This window comes from Xiphophorus couchianus, chromosome 22, assembly GCF_001444195.1.
Source record: "Xiphophorus couchianus chromosome 22, X_couchianus-1.0, whole genome shotgun sequence".
Taxonomy (NCBI): Eukaryota; Metazoa; Chordata; class Actinopteri; order Cyprinodontiformes; family Poeciliidae; genus Xiphophorus; species Xiphophorus couchianus.
The window spans coordinates 30,358,362-30,379,110 of NC_040249.1; the positions used below are offsets into that span (position 1 = coordinate 30,358,362).

Below are 20,749 nucleotides of genomic sequence, written 5' to 3' on the forward strand. Positions count from 1 at the left end.
ACCCTGTCGTCTGTCAACACCACAAGTCTTATCTCAGAGACTTCTTTCTGTCTCTTTCTGTTTTCCCTATGTGCTGTTCAGCAATCAACTTTCTCTTCTGCAAGTTCAAATCTTTTGGCTCCCTGTGGGACTTGTAGTGAAGCTATTTAATTTGTCCCTCAACTATCCAGTGTTTCATCAGAAGCATTCATGGAATCACATCACATTAGATTTATTTTGCATTAAATATACAGCTGTGAACATTGATTTGGGGTAATTGTGTTCTTTGCTCTGCAGAGACCTGAAACTGGACAACATTCTGCTGGACGCAGACGGTCACTGCAAACTGGCAGACTTTGGGATGTGCAAGGAGGGAATCCTGAATGGAGTCACCACAACCACCTTCTGTGGGACGCCGGACTACATTGCACCAGAGGTAAAAGGTCCTAGAAAATTACACAGTTTGATTTTTGGGTCATTCTCTGAATTCGGTGCATTTTGTGTCTCACAGGTTTATCTCAAAGATTTTAATATAATGCAAACCACATTTTTGGAGAAAATCAATAAATGGAAATATCCATGTGTCTTGGTAATATAACATGCAAATATATTTTTAAAATTATGTTTTGAAAAATTTTATGGGTTGTTGAAGCGTAGAGGTCAGCCAAATGAGCAGGTCCCCACTGACCAATGTCAATTTTTCAATGAATATACTGTATAACAAATAAAAATAGCCAGTAACTGTAAGTTATTTCTACTAATATAAACATTTCAGGTATACTTTAACCTAAATAAAAGAAATATGAGAAAAATACATGAATTATTTATAAAATAGCACTTTTTAATCATGTCCCTCCAGTTTTGTTCAACCCCGTAACAACATACCAATCCCTCCTTTTTATAAATAATGGTTCAGTCCAATTTCCTCAGCACCCTGGAAGTGACATCACTTAAGTCTTTTCCCCCTCACACAGTAAAGAGATTTAAGTGTTAGGAAAGTTTCTTGCCTATATTTGATTATTTTTATCCGTAGATCATCATTGTCAAGCTCAACCTTTCAACACTTGAAAGGTTGAGCTTTCAAATGTAGAAAGGTAAATAATATTTATTGTTGTTTGGGAAAACATAAAGAATTGTCTTTGAAACATATATTAATTTCTTGTTTTGATCATATTGTATGTTGCTCCATACCCTAGCTGATGTGGTCTTATTGCTACTTGTAGTAAAAATCTTCAACCCCTCAACAATCAATCCCTTTACAAAAACGGTGGTTTTTGTTACGGGGTTGAAGGTTGGACTGTTCTTAAGCCAGCCAGAGTGTTCAACCCCATTACAGTGTGGTCAACTGTTACAGTGGGTTCAACCCCATTACTTGATACATTTTTATGATTTTTTAAATAATAACAGCAAATATTAGACTAATATTTGTTGGACTGTATGCAAAGTTTAAAGAATGAGTCAAAAATATAAAAAAGCCTGATACAATGTTTATTTTAAAGTCTATTTTTATGATTTATGAAAAGCGCTTTTACATCAAGTTGCCATATTGCACTTATCAGTCTAATTATTATGATTCAGAATCAAACAAAATATACTTACAATTAGTTATTTTAATCAAGGGACAAGTGATTTCAAAGGAGCTGGAAGAATTAGTTTAATTTTGTTATAGAGTTGTACTCATAAAAGAATGAAATTGTCCTGTTGCGGGGTTGAATTTAAAGCAACCTAAGTAACAAAGAAATTCGTAATAATGTTTGGGATGTCATGCATAAAGTGAGGAAACATTTTCTAGGACGTTCAAAGAGTCCTTCAATAGATGCAGTGTTCAAAAACAAAAATTTTTGTGGTATTTTTTTAAGTAACCGGAGACCCCAAAAAGTACCGAATTCAGAGAATCACCCATTTAACTGCTTTATATCAGTTTCAGTCTCTCTTTTCATGTTTTGTTTAGATGAGCCATCTTCCCTTGTTTCCACTGAATCCTTCCTGGAAGGTCAGATTTGAGCTGGATTACGTTGAACTCAAGTTAATTCACTTCTGATCAAATTCAAGATGTTACAAGTGTTCACATTGACTGCTGGAGAATTGTAACCAGCACTGTACTAGCTAAAAGGTTAGTTATGCTAACCCCAAAACACTAAACAATTGTTTCTCTAACGCTAAAGGGCTAACATCAACTCAACTTGTAGCTGCCCTTGAAAGACTCCAACCTTTGCTCACCAAATTAAATTTTGTCAGATTATTTAAATGTTCTATAAAATTCTTAGTGAGGAGAGGAAAAGGAACGACTGAGTAAAGTTTTCAACTACTTCAACATAAATGTCTAATTACTTGAAGAATTCAAGATAACCAAAACTTCAATATGTCAAATTTTATTTAACCAAAAGTCTACTAAACTGCCAAGTAAATTAGCGCTTCAGAATTTATCCAGAAAAATTGATTTAGGGGAATCTAAATATTCACCTATTTAGCGGATTAGCCATTGCACACTTCCATTTATCATCAATATATACATCAATATATATTTTAGGAAGTCTTATTTTTGTAAAATGTGAAGCATCAAACCTTGTAATTAAAGTTACCAGAAAGAAATCTTTCTCCCTACTTTCAACTGTTACTGCAAGCTATCCAACACCTGGGGACACCTGGACAGGTCGCCAGTCCATCACATGGCAACACAGAGGCAGACAGGACAAACTACCATGCACACAAACACTTACACCTAAGGAGAATTTAGATAGATCAATCAACCTGACAGTCATGTTTTTGGGCTATGGGAGAAAGAGAACCCACACATAATCAGGGAGAGCATGCAAACTGAAAGACCCCAGGCTGGGAATTGAATGCTGTGCTACGAACTGTGATAATAATAGATATGTGTGGAATCACCTCTAGACATTAATTGGGCTGGAAAGATCTGATTGCTCCATTCATCCCTTTAGAATATTTTTCTTATAAAACTGAATGGAACTCTGTCCCACGACAGCATTAGCATTCCCTTAGCAACTTTTTGCAAACAGCAGAAAACTGTGTAACTGAGCTCAAAAGCTTGATTGTTTACCAAAACCTTGAAGTGGAACAGGTCACTAACTTTAGAGAATAATCACTTTGTTGAAACGCCTCTGTTTCCTCTGCATGTGATCAGATCCTTCAGGAGCTGGACTACGGTCCGTCAGTAGACTGGTGGGCTCTGGGGGTGCTGATGTACGAGATGATGGCGGGACAGCCGCCATTTGAGGCCGATAACGAAGATGACCTGTTCGAGTCTATCCTGCATGACGACGTCCTCTATCCGGTGTGGCTCAGCAAGGAGGCCGTGTCCATTCTGAGAGCGGTCAGTAGGAGGTGCTACTCCTGTTTAGTGGCTTTAGTGTTTCATAGTCGCAGAGGTCTTGAAGCTTCTTAAAGGGCCAGTGTTATGTATTTTCCAGACATATAGCTCTACTTTATGGCACAGCCAAGTAACTACGTTACCTTCAGTTGTTATAAAAATGTTCAAATATGACTTAAAAGAAATTTTACTTTGTAATTTAATGTCTTGGAATTTGGCCTCTGTCTTTTTAAGAAACTCCTGCTCTTTCTGAAGCTCTGCCTTCAGGAAGTCATCCCAACATGGCTCCTCTATTAACATTTTAATGGTTTAACAGCGTTGCTCTGAGCAGTAGCTCCTATAATGAGCAGTTCCAGAAGGTGTTTGGTAATTGCTGCTGGCTTGTCAGAAGGAGCTGAGAGTGGGAGTCACAGGGGAGGGGTGCTTTGTAAAGTGGAAGTGGGCTAGGTCCACTCAGGCTTTTTGCGCAGCTGAATCGTTGCCATAGAGATTAAAGGAGTTCTCAAAAATGCATGAAAGAATCAAAGCAACACTGCAGATATGTTTTCTTTATGAGGAAATAACATTATGATATGATGTAAAGCTCAAAAAAAGGTTTTACAATACTGTCCCTTTAAGGAAGTAAATTTAGACCCAGTTCTTGATCCTAGATCAGACATTTGCCTTTTAGCTTCCTGTTTTTTTCATTTATCTTTTTACTCTATGTATCTGCAAAATATAATTAAGAAAAGTCAAACTGGTGATTAAAGCACAGCTTAAAGTTAAATTACTGTGACAAAATCAGTCTCAGCTAAATATTCGACTAAATAGTAATGTGTACAAGCTTAGTAAGGATTTCCCAGTGGGGATTGGGATTTTTATTTTTTGGGGGGGCCATTCAGCTACAGTGATAAATTCAGTTCCTTTAAAACTCAGTTACTTTATGGGAATCTGTTAAATCTAACACAATAAGACACTAAATATCATCAATATTACTTATTGTTATTTTTCTTGACAGTGATAGATATCTTTGCCCAAAAGGGGTCTCTGCGGGGCACCCTGCATATGCTGCTGCAGCTACAACTTTCTCCAGATGTCATCTGTTTGAGAACAGATAGCTATGGTTCACAAACTGTTACTGCAAGCTAGCTGTTAGCAATTTTTCTACTGCTAATAGCTCCAAATTTCATCTCTCATCTGCAGCGGTTTGCTGATGTTAACATCTCTGCGTTTTTAATCAGTTGATAATTCGACGAGCAGCATATTTAGATGCAGCTTCGATTGATCCTATGCTGGCAAAGTCACAGTCAAAGTGGTTTCCTACATCATGAATTTGGCAATTCCCTTTCATTGTTACAACATTTCATAAATAACGTTTCAGCTACGGTCTTCAGCAGCCATAGTTGCATCACAAAGGAAAATAACCTGAGATTTAAAAAAAAAAATACCGATAGGAGTTTGGATTTAGTCTGGAACTTTGATACTGACTTGATATATGATTTCTAAATGCCGTAACATGGACCCTGATCTGAAACATGTGATAGGATCCCAACATCCCTTAAATTTTAATAAATGGAATAAGATTCAAACACCAGAATGAACTATCACAGAGTTTCTGCCTACATTTCTGGAAATGTGTGCAATTTAGACATTCTACTACCTTAACAATAATTTGTCATTTGCTGGTTTGAGACAACACCAGCGAAAGTTATTTGATTTGTTCTTCAGATTCTGCTCACTTTCTTTCTAAGATATTTAGACTCAAAAATTTGCTTTGCTTGTTAGAGTCATTTGGTGCTGGAAAAAAAGAGGCAATCAGAGTTAAGTTTAACTTGAGAATAATCTCACCATTTCCAGGTGTGAGGAAAACGAGCCACTTTACCATGACAGATGTCAAAACAACATGAGCTAACTCCTGAAAAGCCTATCAAATAACAGACAGTCAGTGGCCTTTGTATAGTGAATTTCACTGTAAAATGGTCATAGGGTGCTGGGTTGACTGTACCTACAGATAAGGATGCAAACCAAATGTGTCATCTTATGGTAAACCTTTAGATGACGAAAGAAGACAATAAGGGACAGCAGCCGTCGGTCACGACTGGCAGCACTCTGTTTTCAGTGATTTATGTCAAACACGTTTTACAAGGTAAAACATTAATATACTTCTTAAGTCAGGAAGATCAGTAAGGCACAATCAAATATTGGGTACGCATTGATTCATTAGTAACCATGAAAATTCCTTACCATCATGTAGCCTACTATGTACAAAAAAACTTGGATAGCATCTAGACATTTGTACACTTCTCTGGTGTTAAAGGAAGCAATACTAATGACATGGTGGTATAAATCATGTGGCGTGAATTCAAATCAACAAACATCAGGAGGAAGAAGCTAGCAATTTACAAAAGAAAACTGACCCACAGCTTCTCCTTCCTATGAGCTCCAACTTGGTCTGCTGCTTCCACACACAAATTACCTTGACTTCAACTAGTAGAAGCCATGGATATACTGGAGAAACGCCTCGGGAAAACAATCCCAGTTAACACTAGGGCTATATAATTATATCGATTCTACGATATTTATTGATTTTTTTCCCCCTCGGAAGGTATCGATTCTTCATCCACGAGTATCGATACGTTAAACTATAGGAGTCCATATGCTTATATCGTCTTTTTAACATGTCTGGTTTGTGACGGCGTAGCAGCAAGACTCCCTCCCCCAGCCTCACTTTCTACTTGTGCTTAAAATGCACATTATAAACTTCACACCAGCTTTTAAATTGTGTTAATAGGCCAAGTAAAAGCGGAGTTATACTAAAATAAGTAAACCATATTTTTCCGAATGTCAGAGAAATGTTAAAAACCAGCGTTTCTGGTTATGTAAAAAGGAATGAGCTTCCAAACGTAAAAAAACTAAACGCAACATTAGATTCCTTTGTTTTTGGAAATCTCAAAACTTCAATAAATAACGATGGGGTGTATTTTGTTGCTAAGAATCAAAGTAAAGTTGCACAAGTAACCGTGAAAGAGAAGCGGTAACGGAGTAGCGGCGCGAACGGAGTAGCAGCAAAAGCAGTGAGATACTGAAATTAATGCAACGTTTGGATATTGGAATGACTAGTGGCATCCACTTTGTAATTTGTTTTTAGCTTAGTGGTTTCTGTTCTGTATATAAAGGATTACTTGAAGAATGAACGCTCAGCATGCAGCTGCGCTCTGTTTTGAGCTGGGGAAACCCGCAGCCAGAGTCTGGGCGCAGTGAGGATTGCCATGATGATGATGGCGGATCGATCATTCATATTAGCAACTGACAAAGAGTATCAGAGACCGAGATTACGATGAGATCCTGGCAGTCTGAGAGGCAGCTACTAAGAAACCCAAGCAGGGGAATGCTTGGGTTGCTCAGCTGCAAAGAATTGATCACTACGGGGTGAGGCAGAGCTGCTCCCCCAGCAGCTAGTAGTAAACAGCTTACAGCCACAGGTAACTCCCGGAGCACAAGGTAGAAAAGCCTTTTCCCTTTAGTCCAAAAGACTTTTTTTACTCCACCCGCCACATACAGATTTTCTGGCATCTTGTTTTGAACTATGATGTTTTGTCAAAAATTGTATACAAAGAAATAATTGTCTTCATTTTCATGCTAATGTTATAAACTGTGTTGCTTGCAATATTTTTACATCAGTTTAAGAAATGTTCGGTATATATTGTCATTCCAAATCATGAAAAACATTCGTTATGAATATTTGAGCGTTTCACAGCGAAAAAATTACAATTTTTCTAAATCGAATTTTGTTTAACTCAAGGTTCAAAATGTATCCACAGTATGTTCCAGGCACGTGCAGAGGGGGGACAAGGGGGGCTTGAGCCCCTGCCCTTTTTATCCTTGATGCCCCTAGTGCCCTTTTTGAGTTTGTTTTTTTTTTCAAAAATTTTTTCTTTTATTTTTTTATTTTTAATCTGTATGTCAGAAGGCCTGCTTGTGCCCCTCAGCAATAATATTTAGCTAAATATAATAATTTAGTAAAAATAAACTAGTCTGGCTGCCCTCAGTCGAATAATGAGTCTGAGAGCCTCCATGTTGTTCAGACTCCGGGTCAATGGTGAGGAGGAGGCGAATCTGTGTCCTCTAACTATCAAATTATGGGCAAGAATATTTTTTCATACACTGGTTTGTGAATAAAAACGTAGGTCTGATGTTGACGTTAGAAAAACTGTTTCTATTTATATTTTTATAATCGTCCTTGCAATAGCAGGACAAAACCCGCCTCGACCCTAAACACAGAAATGTTTCAGCTGCAGAGAAAACTTCTGACTTTAACTTCATCATTCTGCTTAAAGCTCGGTTCACTACAGGCAACTTGAGTCGGTCCCACTGACAGATATAAAGAATATCTGTCTTTATATCAGACATCCTGATATAAGACACGATACTGTGACTGTCACTGCAAGTCACAACGCAGATCAAAGCCCCAGTACCACCCGGTACCACCTTGTACCACCTGCTCTCTGTTCGCTCTGCTTCTCCTTAACATTTCTACCAGGCGGGTTAAAGCCGCTGCTGACGGGATCTGGGCTGTAGGTGAGCTGGAGGTAAATAGAAGTTATTGCAGAACCTCAAGTGTTAAAGGAAGATTTGGCCCAATTAGAGTTCACAAAATAAACATCAGAGAAAATATTGTAGCAATAATTAGAACCGCAGCAAAAAGCCAAACATGCCACAATTAAATGAATCAAAATGTCTCCAAGCATCGGCGGACTGACGGGGGCCACTGGGGGATTCCAGGTAGATTCCAGGTAGATTCCAGAGATGCACATCGCAGCAGCTGTTCCTCCAGGGCTGGCCCAAGGTAATATGGGGCTTTAGACAGAACCTCCCCGGAACCCATCCAACTAAGAACCTCAGCATCACTAACATGTTTAAATATAGATAAAGTGAAGTTTGTGAGAGGGAGACCAGGTTTATTGGCCGAGTTTAAAATCAATCACTGATTATTGGTTATTTGCTGTGATGTATTTGTGAAGAAACCCAATTCAAACACAAAGATTACACCATATTGTAGCCATGGTAACACAACAATCAACCTATCAAGATGATTCTTTAAACTTTTACAAATTAAACTTCCTACTTAAATCCTAAATGTACTATTTATTTTTCTCAGCTGAATGCATTAAATAAAATGTAATAACATTGTCATTCTCTATAAATGATGCTACAGGTTTAGAGCTATGGTCTGTGTTACAATTAAACAATTTCTAGGGGCCCCTGAGTGTCTGGAGGCCCCTGAATGGCCCCTACCAGCAGCTACTGAGTTTTCTTTGCCTTGATATTCCAGTCTTATAATTCTAGATCTAGAGGTTTAACATCAAACTATTATATAGAGTTAACCCCTTTGAGTTTTTGAATCTATAAATCAGTCTGCAGCCAGGTTGTTCTAGAGGTTAAATAGATATTATTAGGGCTTAATTAGTAAAATGGCAGCAATTTTGCTTATTTCATAGCTTTATAACCAGAGACTTTCTCTCCTCTGATCTGTTTAACAGCTACAGTCTCAGATCAGCTCAGCCCTCCAGAACTGTCAGCAGCAGAAATAGAAACTTTATACCTGTTGGGGAAAATATAGACTATATTTGCTTTGCCTTTATCCGCATGATGGCAATGATATAGTAGGATCCAATTAGATTCTTGATTAATATGGGTTGTTGCTATGTTGTTCTATGGCGTTTTTGTTCAATGTGCCCCTTTGTTAAATTTGAGCACATGCCCCTCCATAGGTCTCTGCACGGCCCTGATATGGTTCGAAAGACATACATAAGTGCAATCATATGCATATTGAGAGTCTACAGAGGCTGATAATCTCCTCATTCAGCTCCTGGATCACTGTTGAAACTTTGAGTTTTATGACAAATCCACATGAATTAAATTACAGAAACTAATTTTCTCACTGCATCTTTGATTAATTTTGTCCAGCTGTAAACCCTTAGTCTCTGTACAATCAGAGTCAGGTATTGTATAGTTGGTGCTTTTAACCAGTTTTCAGTTAATTAAATCCAAGTCTATGGAACACAAAATGTCACTAAAATCACTCCGTCCCTCTAAAATCTTTCAGAAAATCACAAAAGTGCATCGAATCGTAGCAAAGTGTATTGTTTACCAAATATTGTGATATATATCGTATCGTGATCAGAATATCGTATTGTATCGTGAGATTATTGTATCGCTACACCCTACAGTAGTTCTGTCCCTCTCTTCCAACGCCTGTCACGTCATTTCAACGTGGTTGCAAAGAGTCGATTCAGAAAACAATTTGCCTCCCTGCAGAGAAATCCAGAAAGTATTTCTGGACAGTCAAGCAGCCTGTGAACATTGTTCCAGCTGACTTTTACACCATCAGAAACTGGCTACATGGTTCTGGCTGTTCTTGCTTCTGAAGATGGCTGGAACAAAGGACTGAAGCTACTCTGCTGGTCGAGTTTATTTTTCCGTGAGCGTGGACGCAGCCGTCTTCTCACCATCCTGGGTTGATTCACGGTTTTTGTCCCTTTGATGGCAGAAGCTCTCACAGTTCTGTGTTTCCATTTCAAACATCGCATTTACCTTGGCTGCCAATGTGTGGTCGCTGCAAAGCCCTGTGGGAAGGTGTGTGTTTATATGGACGGTTTTTCGCCCCGGAAGTCTGGACTTTGATTGGATGTGTGATGCAGCTGAAGGACTTCAGGCCACATGACAAAGCCAACTCCTGTCCAACGACATGATAAATGTCCCACTGCTTGTGAATTACACCACAGCTTTATAATATTGTTAATTTTCCCTAAATTAGATTCTTAAAAGTCTACATTTCATTATGACAAAATGATAGACATGACTTTTTATGTGATAATATCAAGAAAAAAATGCAGGAATATATAAATTTTCCATTTAGTGCTGTAGGACCATGACTTCTTGCAAATGTTTTACATAAGAATAGTAAATTATAACTAAAACTGTTCACATGCAAGAACAATTTGGATGAAAAGCTGAGTATTAAAGAACTTAAAATGGCTCTAAGCCATTTTAAGTTCTGGCTTGATGGCAGACGCTGCGCCAATCCTCCTGTCGATCTCCCGCTCCCTTCTTCCCCCATTCGTGAACAAGATCCCGAGATACTTGAACTCCTCCACTTGGGGCAGGACACCCCCCCCTGACCCGGAGAAGGCACTCTACCCTTTTCCGGCTCAAGACCATGGCCTCGGATTTGGAGGCACTGATCCTCATCCTGGCCGCTTCACACTCGGCTGCGAACCGCTCCAGCAATAGCTGCAGATCACGACCAATCAGTCAATCAATCAATCAAATTTTATTTGTATAGCACATTTCAGCAGCAAGGCATTTCAAAGTGCTTTACATCATTACAAACACAGAATCACAATGCAATATAGAATCAATCATTAAGTCAAGTTCCATCAATAAATTTGTAATTGATTACATTTCAATTACAATTCTAAACAGGTAGGTTTTCAGTTGAGATTTAAAAGAAGTCAGTGTTTCAGCTGTTTTACAGTTTCCTGGAAGTTTGTTCCAAATTTGTGGTGCATAGATGCTGAAAGCTGCTTCTCCTCGTTTGGTTCTGGTTCTGAGGATGCAGAGCAGACCAGAACCGGAAGACCTGAGAGGTCTGGAAGGTTGATACAATAAAAGCAGATCTTTAATGTATTGTGGTGCTAAGCCGTTCAGTGATTTATAAACTAACAACAGTATTTTAAAGTCTATTCTTTGAGCTACAGTGGAGCCAGTGGAGGGACTTTAAAACTGGTGTTATGTGCTCTATCTTCCTGGTTTTAGTGAGAACGTGAGCAGCAGCATTCTGGATCAGCTGCAGCTGTTTGATTGATTTGTTGGACAGACCTGTGAAGACGCTGTTGCAATAATCAATACGACTGAAGATGAACGCATGGATGAGTTTCTCTAGATCAGGGGTCCCCAAACTTTCTCCTGTGAGGGCCACATAACTTGTCCCTTCTCTGATGGGGGGCCGGGGTCAGTTTGCAACAGAAAAAGTGTGCCGATTGTAAGAGTGCTAAACATAAAAATGTATTGTTTTTCAGAAAGCACAATCAAATAACCTTTTCTGGATTCTTCAGAGAACAAAAGTCAGGAAATAACACTATTTATGAAATAAATAATAACCAAATAACACTGGGTTGTCCACATAAAAAAAAGGGTTAGGGTCAAATATATGCATGTATAAAATAGTTACTAACTAGTAGTTAATAATAAATAAAGTTCATTACTAAGGAACATTTATTTTATTGCAAAAGTCCAACTTATCAAATAAAAATGCACATATATGAAAATACTCTGGTATTGTTCAGGGGGCCGGACCAAATGTGGAGGCGGGCCGCATCTGGCCCGCGGGCCGTAGTTTGGGGACCACTGCTCTAGATCTTGCTGAGACATTAGTCCTTTAATCCTGGAAATGTTCTTCAGGTGATAGAAGGCCGACTTTGTAACTGTTTTTATGTGGCTCTGGAGGTTCAGGTCAGAGTCCATCACTACTCCCAGGTTTCGGGCCTGATCGCTGGTTTTCAGTTGTAATAACTGAAGCTGTGCATTGACTCTAGATCGTTCCTCTTTAGGTCCAAAAAATGATGAAGCCAAAAGGACAACATTGTCTGCAAAAAGCAGAGATGAGATCCCAAGGCCACCAAATCGGATCCCCTCAACACCTTGGCTGCGCCTAGAAATTCTGTCCATGAAAGTGATGAACAGAATCGGTGACACAGGGCAGCCCTGGCGGAGTCCAACTCTCACCGGAAACGAGCCCGACTTACTGCCGGCAATGCGGACCAGACTCTGACACCGGTCATATAAGGACCTGACAGCCTGTATCAAAGGGCCCGGTACCCCATACTCCCGGAGAACCCCCCACAGGGACACGGTTCAACCGTGTCCCGAGGGACACGGTTGAACGCCTTCTCCAAGTCCACAAAACACATGTAGACTGGTTGGGCGAACTCCCATGCACCCTCCAGGACCCTGCCGAGGGTATAGAGCTGGTCCAGTGTTCCACGACCAGGACGAAAACCACACTGCTCTTCCTGAATCCGAGGTTCGACTATCCGACGGACCCTCCTCTCCAGGACCCCTGAATAGACCTTGCCAGGGAGGCTTAAGAGTGTGACCCCTCTATAATTGGAGCACACCCTCCGGCCCCCCTTTTTGAACAGGGGGACCACCACTCCAGTCTGCCAATCCAGGGGAACTGCCCCCGATGTCCGTGCGATATTGCAGAGTTGCGTCAGCCAACACAACCCTACAACATCCAGAGCCTTAAGGAACTCCGGGCGGATCCCATCCACCCCTGGAGCCCAAAGTTCTTATATCTTTTCCAGTTCATCCCTTTACACATTGCAGCTACCTTCTTTTCCTCTATGGATAAAGCCTTTACCAAATTTATATGGAACAATAAGCACCCCAGATTATCTGCCCTAGGATTGAGGTGGGCTTAGAGTGCCGAACATTAAGCTGTACTATTTGTGTAGCGCAGCTTTGTGCTGCTACTTGTTATTTTTTCACCAGTGACATACCCTCTTGGGTACAAATAGAGAACAACTCATTAACATTACCTTTGACATCCTATCTTTACTCAGCTGAACTTAAATATCTATTAAAAAACACCAAAAATCCATTTCTCAAAAACACAGTATCAGTTTGGCACCACTCCCATACAGTTTTAGATGGGGTGTCCAAGATCTCATGTCTGTCAACTATTTGGAGGAATAACAGATTCACACCAGGAAGAGCTGACAGAGGGTAAAAAAAACTGAATATGGCTGAATAAAGGCTTAAATAAAATAGGGGAACTTTATAGTAAAGAACTTTTGATGTCCTTTGAACAACTGGTAAACAAATAAAGTCTACCCCCAAAGCATCTTTTTAAGTATTTACAGATTAGAAGCTATGTTTACTGCCTCACTGAAATCTACTGCTGAACCATAGAGGATATAGCCATTCACCATAATCAGAGTAGAGGCCTACTTTCCAAATGTTATAATATTTTACTTTTAGCCTCGAAAAAAATAGTATCTCATATTTACAAGCATGGAAAACTGATCTGCAAACAGAAATCCCTGAGGATGAATGGAATAACTCATGTCTATTGGCTCAAACGCAAACTATTAACTCGAGGTTTAGACTATTACAATACAAATGGTTATTTAGAACGTATATCACTCCTGTAAAACTTCACCAATTAAATGCAAATATTTCTGATGTTTGTGTTAAATGTAATATAGATAAGGGTACTCTTTTTGATTGTATGTGGCAATGTATGGAGCTACAAACTTTCTGGAAGGAAGTTATTATGTTCATTTCTCGCTTGACTGAACAGGACATGCCAGTGGACAGTAAACTTTGCTTACTGCACAGATGGATTTAGAGAACCTACGAAGAGAAAGAAGCTTGTGAGTTTTTGCCTTTTGCAGGCTAAACATTTGATTGCTCTGAAGTGGAGGAACACAGAAAGACCAAAGATCAAACTATTGAGCAACAACCTGGCAATGGAAAAAGACTGACTTATATAATAAAGGGAAGCTTGAAGACTTCAAAGATATTTGGTTTCCCTCCCTACACCTTGTCAAACACTGTGACATGTAAACTTAATTTTTCTTTTCTTTTTGTGCTGGTAGAGTGAGCTGCCCCCCTTGGCACCGACCTCCTGACACCCTCTGGCAGAGGCCCCATGGCACCGGCCCCTAAGACAAACAATACAGTATTCCTTTAGTTGTTCCCCCCAAACATTTTTTCATGTTTATTTAATGTCAGCTTTTGATTGGTCAGGATGACAAATTTTGCTGGACATTAAATCCTCCCCATAATTATAGCAATAAATGATAATATAATTGTTTTGAGACCATTTTCCGGTAATATACTGATAATGAAAGAAAATAATAATAATTTTAAAAAATCCAAGTTTGTTTTCTCAAAGGCAAGTAAACAAAATTTTTTACCGAAAGCATCACACTGGAACTGGAATGTATTTTAAATATCTAAAATAAACCACAACCACCAAAAACAATTAATTAAATAAAAAAATGGAAATAAAAACCACACACAAGTGAAACAATTGTTATAAAAGATTATGAAAACAAAATGCAGTTGAAAAAAATGATTGAGCTCCTTTTAATTTCTACATACATTGCAGTTTGTGCAGAGGCCACAAGATGTTACTAAACCTTCCACACTGTTCCTTTAAAGTAATGATCCTCTGTCTCCTTGTGTTTGTCAGTTCATGACGAAGAGTCCGAACAAGCGTCTGGGCTGCGTGACAGCGCAAGGCTGTGAGGATGCCATCAAGGTCCATCCATTCTTCAGAGAAATTGACTGGATGCTGCTGGACCAGAGGAAGATCAAGCCTCCGTTTAAACCTCGTATTGTGAGTTCAGTCTGGGAGATTGTGTGCTAACGCTTTCCAAAGAAAGTTCTTGTTTGTTTTCTAATTTGGTTAAAAACCACTGACACGGCTGCAGGAGTCCCACGAGTGCAAAGGCTGAAATCTGACCAAGCAGCACCTTATCTGATGTTCTGCTTCTTACAGAAAACCAAAAGGGACGTCAATAACTTTGACCAGGACTTCACACGTGAAGAACCTGTCCTGACACCCGTGGATGACAGCATCATCAAACAGATCAACCAAGATGAGTTCAAAGGATTCTCATACTTCGGAGATGAAACATCTTAGATTGCCGACATGTTGGATCCCAACTACCCCAGGAATTGGGAATTGTGTCTTCATTACGGATCCTGTGCTTTTGTTTGTCCTTTCATACATATGAACTATGACTGTACGCTTCAGCAGCATGAGGAAGGTGTGTGCATGCATCTCCAGAGAGACGCTCATTCTTTCATACAATGTGACGTGTCTTGTATCTGCCTGTAAAGAATGTTTGTTGTTTTTTCTCTTGAACATGTCTGAATGGCAAAGACATGAATGAATAATTGTATTTAAAGCAAAAAAAAAAGTGCTTTATTCCCTGAAAAATTAAGCGAGGAAAGGCAGAGAAGTTGGTGTCTTACGTTTAGTCAAAGCAAGAAAGGAAATGTTAGGAAGAGGCACCAAGTCCTCAACATTTGCATTGCTAAGCTTTAATTTTAGTCCAGCTGTTTTCTTTGAAGCAAAGAATGGAGAGAAAGCAGAAAATGATGATGGCGTCATATATAGAAAAAAAAATAGTAACTGTCCACCAATAAACTCAGAAATGCTACATTTTTTGTTTTTTCTACAATGTGCCTCGTAGGAAACTGATATTCCAGCTCTTAGTTTAGTCCTAAATGGTACATTAGTTTCTTGCTAACTGAGCCTGATGTAGCGTGACACTGGGAGCGTCTGTTGCTGAGTGAAGCCCTTTCAGACGATGATGTTGGTTAGGGAGCCGCTGCCTGTGCTACCAAACACAATTTTAGTGAGATCTGCCTTCATGTTTAGGCTTTTAGTTCTATAAAGGCGCTTGTGCTTCCAGGCGAAGTGTGTTGGCATGGCAACTCAAATGGGAAAGCTAACCTCCTTCATGGTTATAAACTAGGTAGAAAAAAGTTTCTCAACTTTTATTTTTCTGTAAATAATAATAATGATTAGAATTGTCAAACTCCTCCACCCTCAGACTGTCTTCACCAACATGTTTACCTGAATCCAGTTATGATGCACTGAAGAGTTACCACTTGGACTTTTTCATGTTTTTTCAGGTTACAACCATAAACTTTGACATTTTTAATGAAAAGTTATTTTCTCTTTTTTCACGTAATAAAACCACATAGTAGTGAATAACTGTAAAGTGGAAGGGAAATAAAATATGGATTTCCAATATTTCGATAAATAATCAGTTCAGCCCCATTATCAAAACATGCCATATTTTCTTAATTAAATTTAGGTCTGGACTTTGACTGAACCATTCTGAGACATGAATATCAGACTAAAGGGGTCTGAATGCAAGTAGATGCAACTCATTTCCAAGTTTTATGCACTATTCAGTGTTAGTTTCTTACAAAACAAAATTTACTTAAATTCAATCAAGTTTGTGGTTTTCAGCTAAGAAAATATGGAAAAGGTTTGACTGGCTCTGCATTGCACTGATGCAGACATCTAGTTATATTACAAATAGAAACAATCTGGTCTGTGTTACATCACAAATAAATCTTGAGGCATATTCGTACCATAAGGTATACCATTTATACATTCCTACATGTCTCTTAGCAACATTTGAAACTGTCAGGGTTTCCTTTGAAAGAATAAAATCTAAGCATTTCCAGACAATTGATTCTACAGCATTTACACATTGAAGGTGGTTTATGATAATTATTACATTCCTTTATATAAAAAGCTGGCTTTATTCATTGAAAAAAGATTCCTGCTTTGTCACATGGACATGCTTGGACCAAAAAATTAAAAGTCCCCTTGCTTGTGAAGGTGATGGTGATGTGAAGAGTCCAACAACATTTTAAAATACAGTGAACCCCACTCCACATATTCACTGAAAATTTGCCCTTACATCAATTTTTTTTGCGGAAAAATCTAAATCAAAAGAAAATGCACCGTGGGTGGGAAGTAGCAGAGGGCATGAAATACCCATGCCCTCTGCTACATGACATGCTATTGGCTATCATTAGCAAAACAGCCAATCAGGGAGCAGCATGCATGTTCATTGACTGATTGGCTGCACCCTCTGCAGAAATGTAAAATATTCAGGAACCAACTTTATGAAATGTCTCTGGATTCTTCACCTCACCATTGCTTTGTCCCTCTCAGTGCCTCTTGGCAGGAAGCAAGTTTGAGCAAGAAGCTTCTGGATCTCTTATCAAGGTGATAACAACCTACAGGGCTGGTTATTAAGCCAGAAAACAAAAAAAGATTTGCTAAGCGTGTTGGTCATCCAGGCATGAGGTCAGCAGCTTGATGGTCACCATTTGTTTCTGTAACACCTTTTGTTTGAGCAGCGGCTGTGATTGGTTGACATGTTGGATGTATTGGACATATTGGACGTATCATTTCTCAGCAGTCTATACTCAGAGTGCAGGCGGGTTCATGTTAAACTGAATGTATTTGCTCTGCAGTGTGTGTTTACATTATGCAGAGAGCTGTTGTCTTTAAGTTTTATTTAAAACATCTTTATGTTTTCATCGCTGTCTGTAGAGTTTGTGTGATACATTTTGGTGACACTCCCATCTTCAGAGACTCGTCACTCCCACCTCTGATGTTCAGAGGTTTTGCTTTATGTTGCAGGTCAGAAAAGGTCTGAGAAAATTCCATGTGCAATACTCCATGAGAAACTTGTTTCCTTTAGGTAAATGTACTCTATCTGTCTCTGTCACTCCCAGGCCTTCCTTTCTTCCCTGACACAGATTTACTTTCAGTTCTCAGTCGAGCAGATGAGTGAGGATGACTCCACATATTTCAATATCTTTGTCATATATCAGTTGGAATTACATGTCCAAGTATGTATTTTTTGCATATATCATGTTTTCTCCAGCAGTTCCTACCCTCTACTGGAACTGGATCTTTGGACGATTGGGACCTCCAGTACTGCTAGAATTTAAGCATACAAATATTGCAGTTCACTCACATTAAACATTGTGTAACTGATTACCGTGGATCTAAAAGGATCCAAAAGGGAGTGCTTCTCCTACAGTGGCAACACCTGCAATTTGGATGTGCATAACATCCAAACTCTTCCCTAGAAGTTTTTAGATAGACGTTTGCTTAGATTGAAATTCTAGGTTCGAGCAGAGAGGTAGGAAGGTTTGGGGGGAACCATGTGGGCTGGCTTGACTTCATTCTGCGTGTTGAGCTCCTTCTCCAATGACAAGTCTCACTCTGTGTGGTTAATGTCTGGTTCCTTTGTGGCCCAGTCGGGCGTGTCAGAGTGTTCCTCACTATGTGGCCGAAGACCTGCTGATGATATTTTATTTTACTCTTGTACCCATGGGAGGCCAGATTTTCTGACATCTTTTGGTTCATTTGTTTGTTGCCCTGAGCAGTTGATGGTGAATAGGCTCTTCCAACACAACTGATGAAAAGTTTTGGATTTGAAGGTTTGACCATGAAACTATGAATATTATGGTCTTGTCATAGTTTGAAGACGGTGGTTGAGATGTTGTTGACTTAAATCCATGGGCCAATCAACAAATTCAATCTGCTTCCAATCAAATCGCTTGGCTAGATCTGCCTTGTACTACTAATGAGGTGGTTTTTAAAAAACGGAAAAAACAGAATCTTCAAATGGAGATGAATCTGGTCGGGCTGACGGGGGAAGAACTGGTTAAAGCCTTGGTTGTGGAAAAGGAGCTTTATTCATAGAAAGACCAGAATAAAGGAGAATCACTGGTCTGTGGAAAGCACTGCCTTTACTGTGCCTACTTTGTCATTGATTTCTTTGAAACCACAAACTTTATTGTATTTTGTTGGTGATTTTATGTAGTCCATAATATGCCAGTGGAAATGTTGCAGGTTGGATCGGATCAACGGTTGGAGGAACCAACAAGAAGTTGCTTTATGGGTGGGGTTTCTTAGCTACCCTGCACACTGACAAACTGAAATTTAGGCCCCTTCCTCTTTGGAAACGGCTCATGTCCAAACTGGATGAAGAGCGTCTGTACATGCCACTGTTTAGATTTTCCTACAACTTCTCAACTAGATTTAGCTCTGGACATTGACTGGGCCTTTCAAAAGACAAAACCTGCTTTAATTTGAACTAACCAGTGGAGTTCTGGCTCCACTATGCTTCATACTGGTGATGGTGTGTTAAGTTGAATGTGGAGTGTTAGTCTTAAACTATTATTAGCCTCTGGTGAAGACCTTGAGCTTCAGCTTTACTCTAAATCAATTAGATGCACCACTCTATTAAACGATCTCATAAAATATCAATAAATGACTTTGAATGAAATGTTGTAGATGATCTGATAAGTGTGAAAAATGATAATCACTTTTGCAAAGCACAGTAAAACAGATCACTTATAAAAATTTTATGAAGTCACTGTGAAAACATATTGAGATGATGTAGTGTCGTAGCAAATTTGGTACTAGAACCACAGATGACCAATCAAAAAACAGCAACCTTTTAAAGTGACAGAGGTTAAAACAGGCCATTTTAGAGAGAATAGTAATAGCAGCACAACAATTTACAATGTAAAAAATATAATGTATTTTTAAATGACGCTTGTGAAAAATAATAGAATTATTTGAAGAAGCAAGATGTGGACTCTCGCTGAGTACTTTTAGTATTCCAGCACTGGGCTTGTTTCATGGATTTCCTGTCACTCAAACTCTAAAAAACTGTATTTATGTCAACATGTGAACATAATATTACAGTTTGGGAGACCTGGCATGCTGTAATGCTGTAACTAAGTACTAGCAACATACATGTAGCAGTAAACATGTATCTCACTTAGCAGTAGAACATGGAGCAAATGTTTTATTCCGAATTTAAATTCTGAACTCCACAGAAAGCCAAGCAGACAGAACAGTTAGTCACGTTTCTTATGTCCATCATTTTCAGTTTCCTCTCTTCCTCCTCTTTTTATGTCTCCATCTGCAACTTTGTTTAGTTGAAAATATTTAAATGTCAAGTTGTATGTCCCACTACGCCCCCCAAAAAAGAACACTGTGTCCCAGAAGTCTTCCATTGCCGTTTGCCGTTTCCAACAAAAACATCCTTGAGCTTAATGTTCACTGATTCTTTCCACATCAGTAACAAGCAGTGAAAACTGAACTAAGTGCTAAAATCACTCTTCTATACAGATAGTTTCTGATTGCATACATTTAGTTTTTTTTTTGTAGGTCCTGTATTTGTGAAGATCTGTCAGTACATTCTGTAATGAAACCCGTGGTGTTATTTTGTTGTTTTCATGCCTGTCATGTGAGTTTATGCCTATTTTTTTTATTTTATTTTATTATTTGGCTGTGCTTTGGTTGTGAAAGATGTACTGTATTTTCAAAGGATATGAAGGTGTATTTTAATTTTTGAAAGGAATTAAATATGATGTCTGAATGAAACTTCTCTGTTCTTTATTGATTTTATTGATACTTATATTAGGCTATTACTGAAAAACAGTTATAGACAGGTATTATCTTGCAGCTTCAATTATCTTTTTAATCAGAACAACCGTCAGAAGTAGTTTATCTTGTTCTTTGTTTCTGAAAAATGTAGTTGGACCGGCTTGTAGCGGTAGCTTAACAGCCGGGGCTGAGGCAGAATGCTGCTCTGGCCTGACTACTTCGGCTTAGCTCTGACCTAATCAAAATAAATTCTTCTGAAGATGAAGTTTTACCTATCTGCTTGGAGATACCTCGTGGATTCAAAGTAACAAGTAAACACACCCCCTTTCAATATACTAATTAAATAATCATTATCAGCTATCACCTGAACCACCAGTAGAAATTTTTGTATCTTTTCAACTAATTTTTGCTCATCAGTAGTGTTCATGTTCACTAAC

The 20,749-nt window shown here is 38.9% G+C and overlaps 1 protein-coding gene across 3 annotated transcripts in view; it reads left to right on the top strand.

Moving 5' to 3' along the window:
* LOC114137801 (protein kinase C epsilon type-like) overlaps window positions 1-20,309 on the top strand; it is a 125,479-nt gene extending 105,170 nt beyond the window's left edge. For all 3 annotated transcript variants that reach the window (XM_028006628.1, XM_028006629.1, XM_028006630.1), the window contains 4 exons: window positions 277-415; window positions 3,125-3,313; window positions 14,553-14,699; window positions 14,862-20,309. In XM_028006628.1, the coding sequence (XP_027862429.1) occupies window positions 277-415; window positions 3,125-3,313; window positions 14,553-14,699; window positions 14,862-15,005 (619 nt within the window). In that variant the 3' untranslated portion in view covers window positions 15,006-20,309. The remainder of the gene's footprint in view (window positions 1-276; window positions 416-3,124; window positions 3,314-14,552; window positions 14,700-14,861) is intronic.
* Window positions 20,310-20,749: the final 440 nt, after the last annotated feature.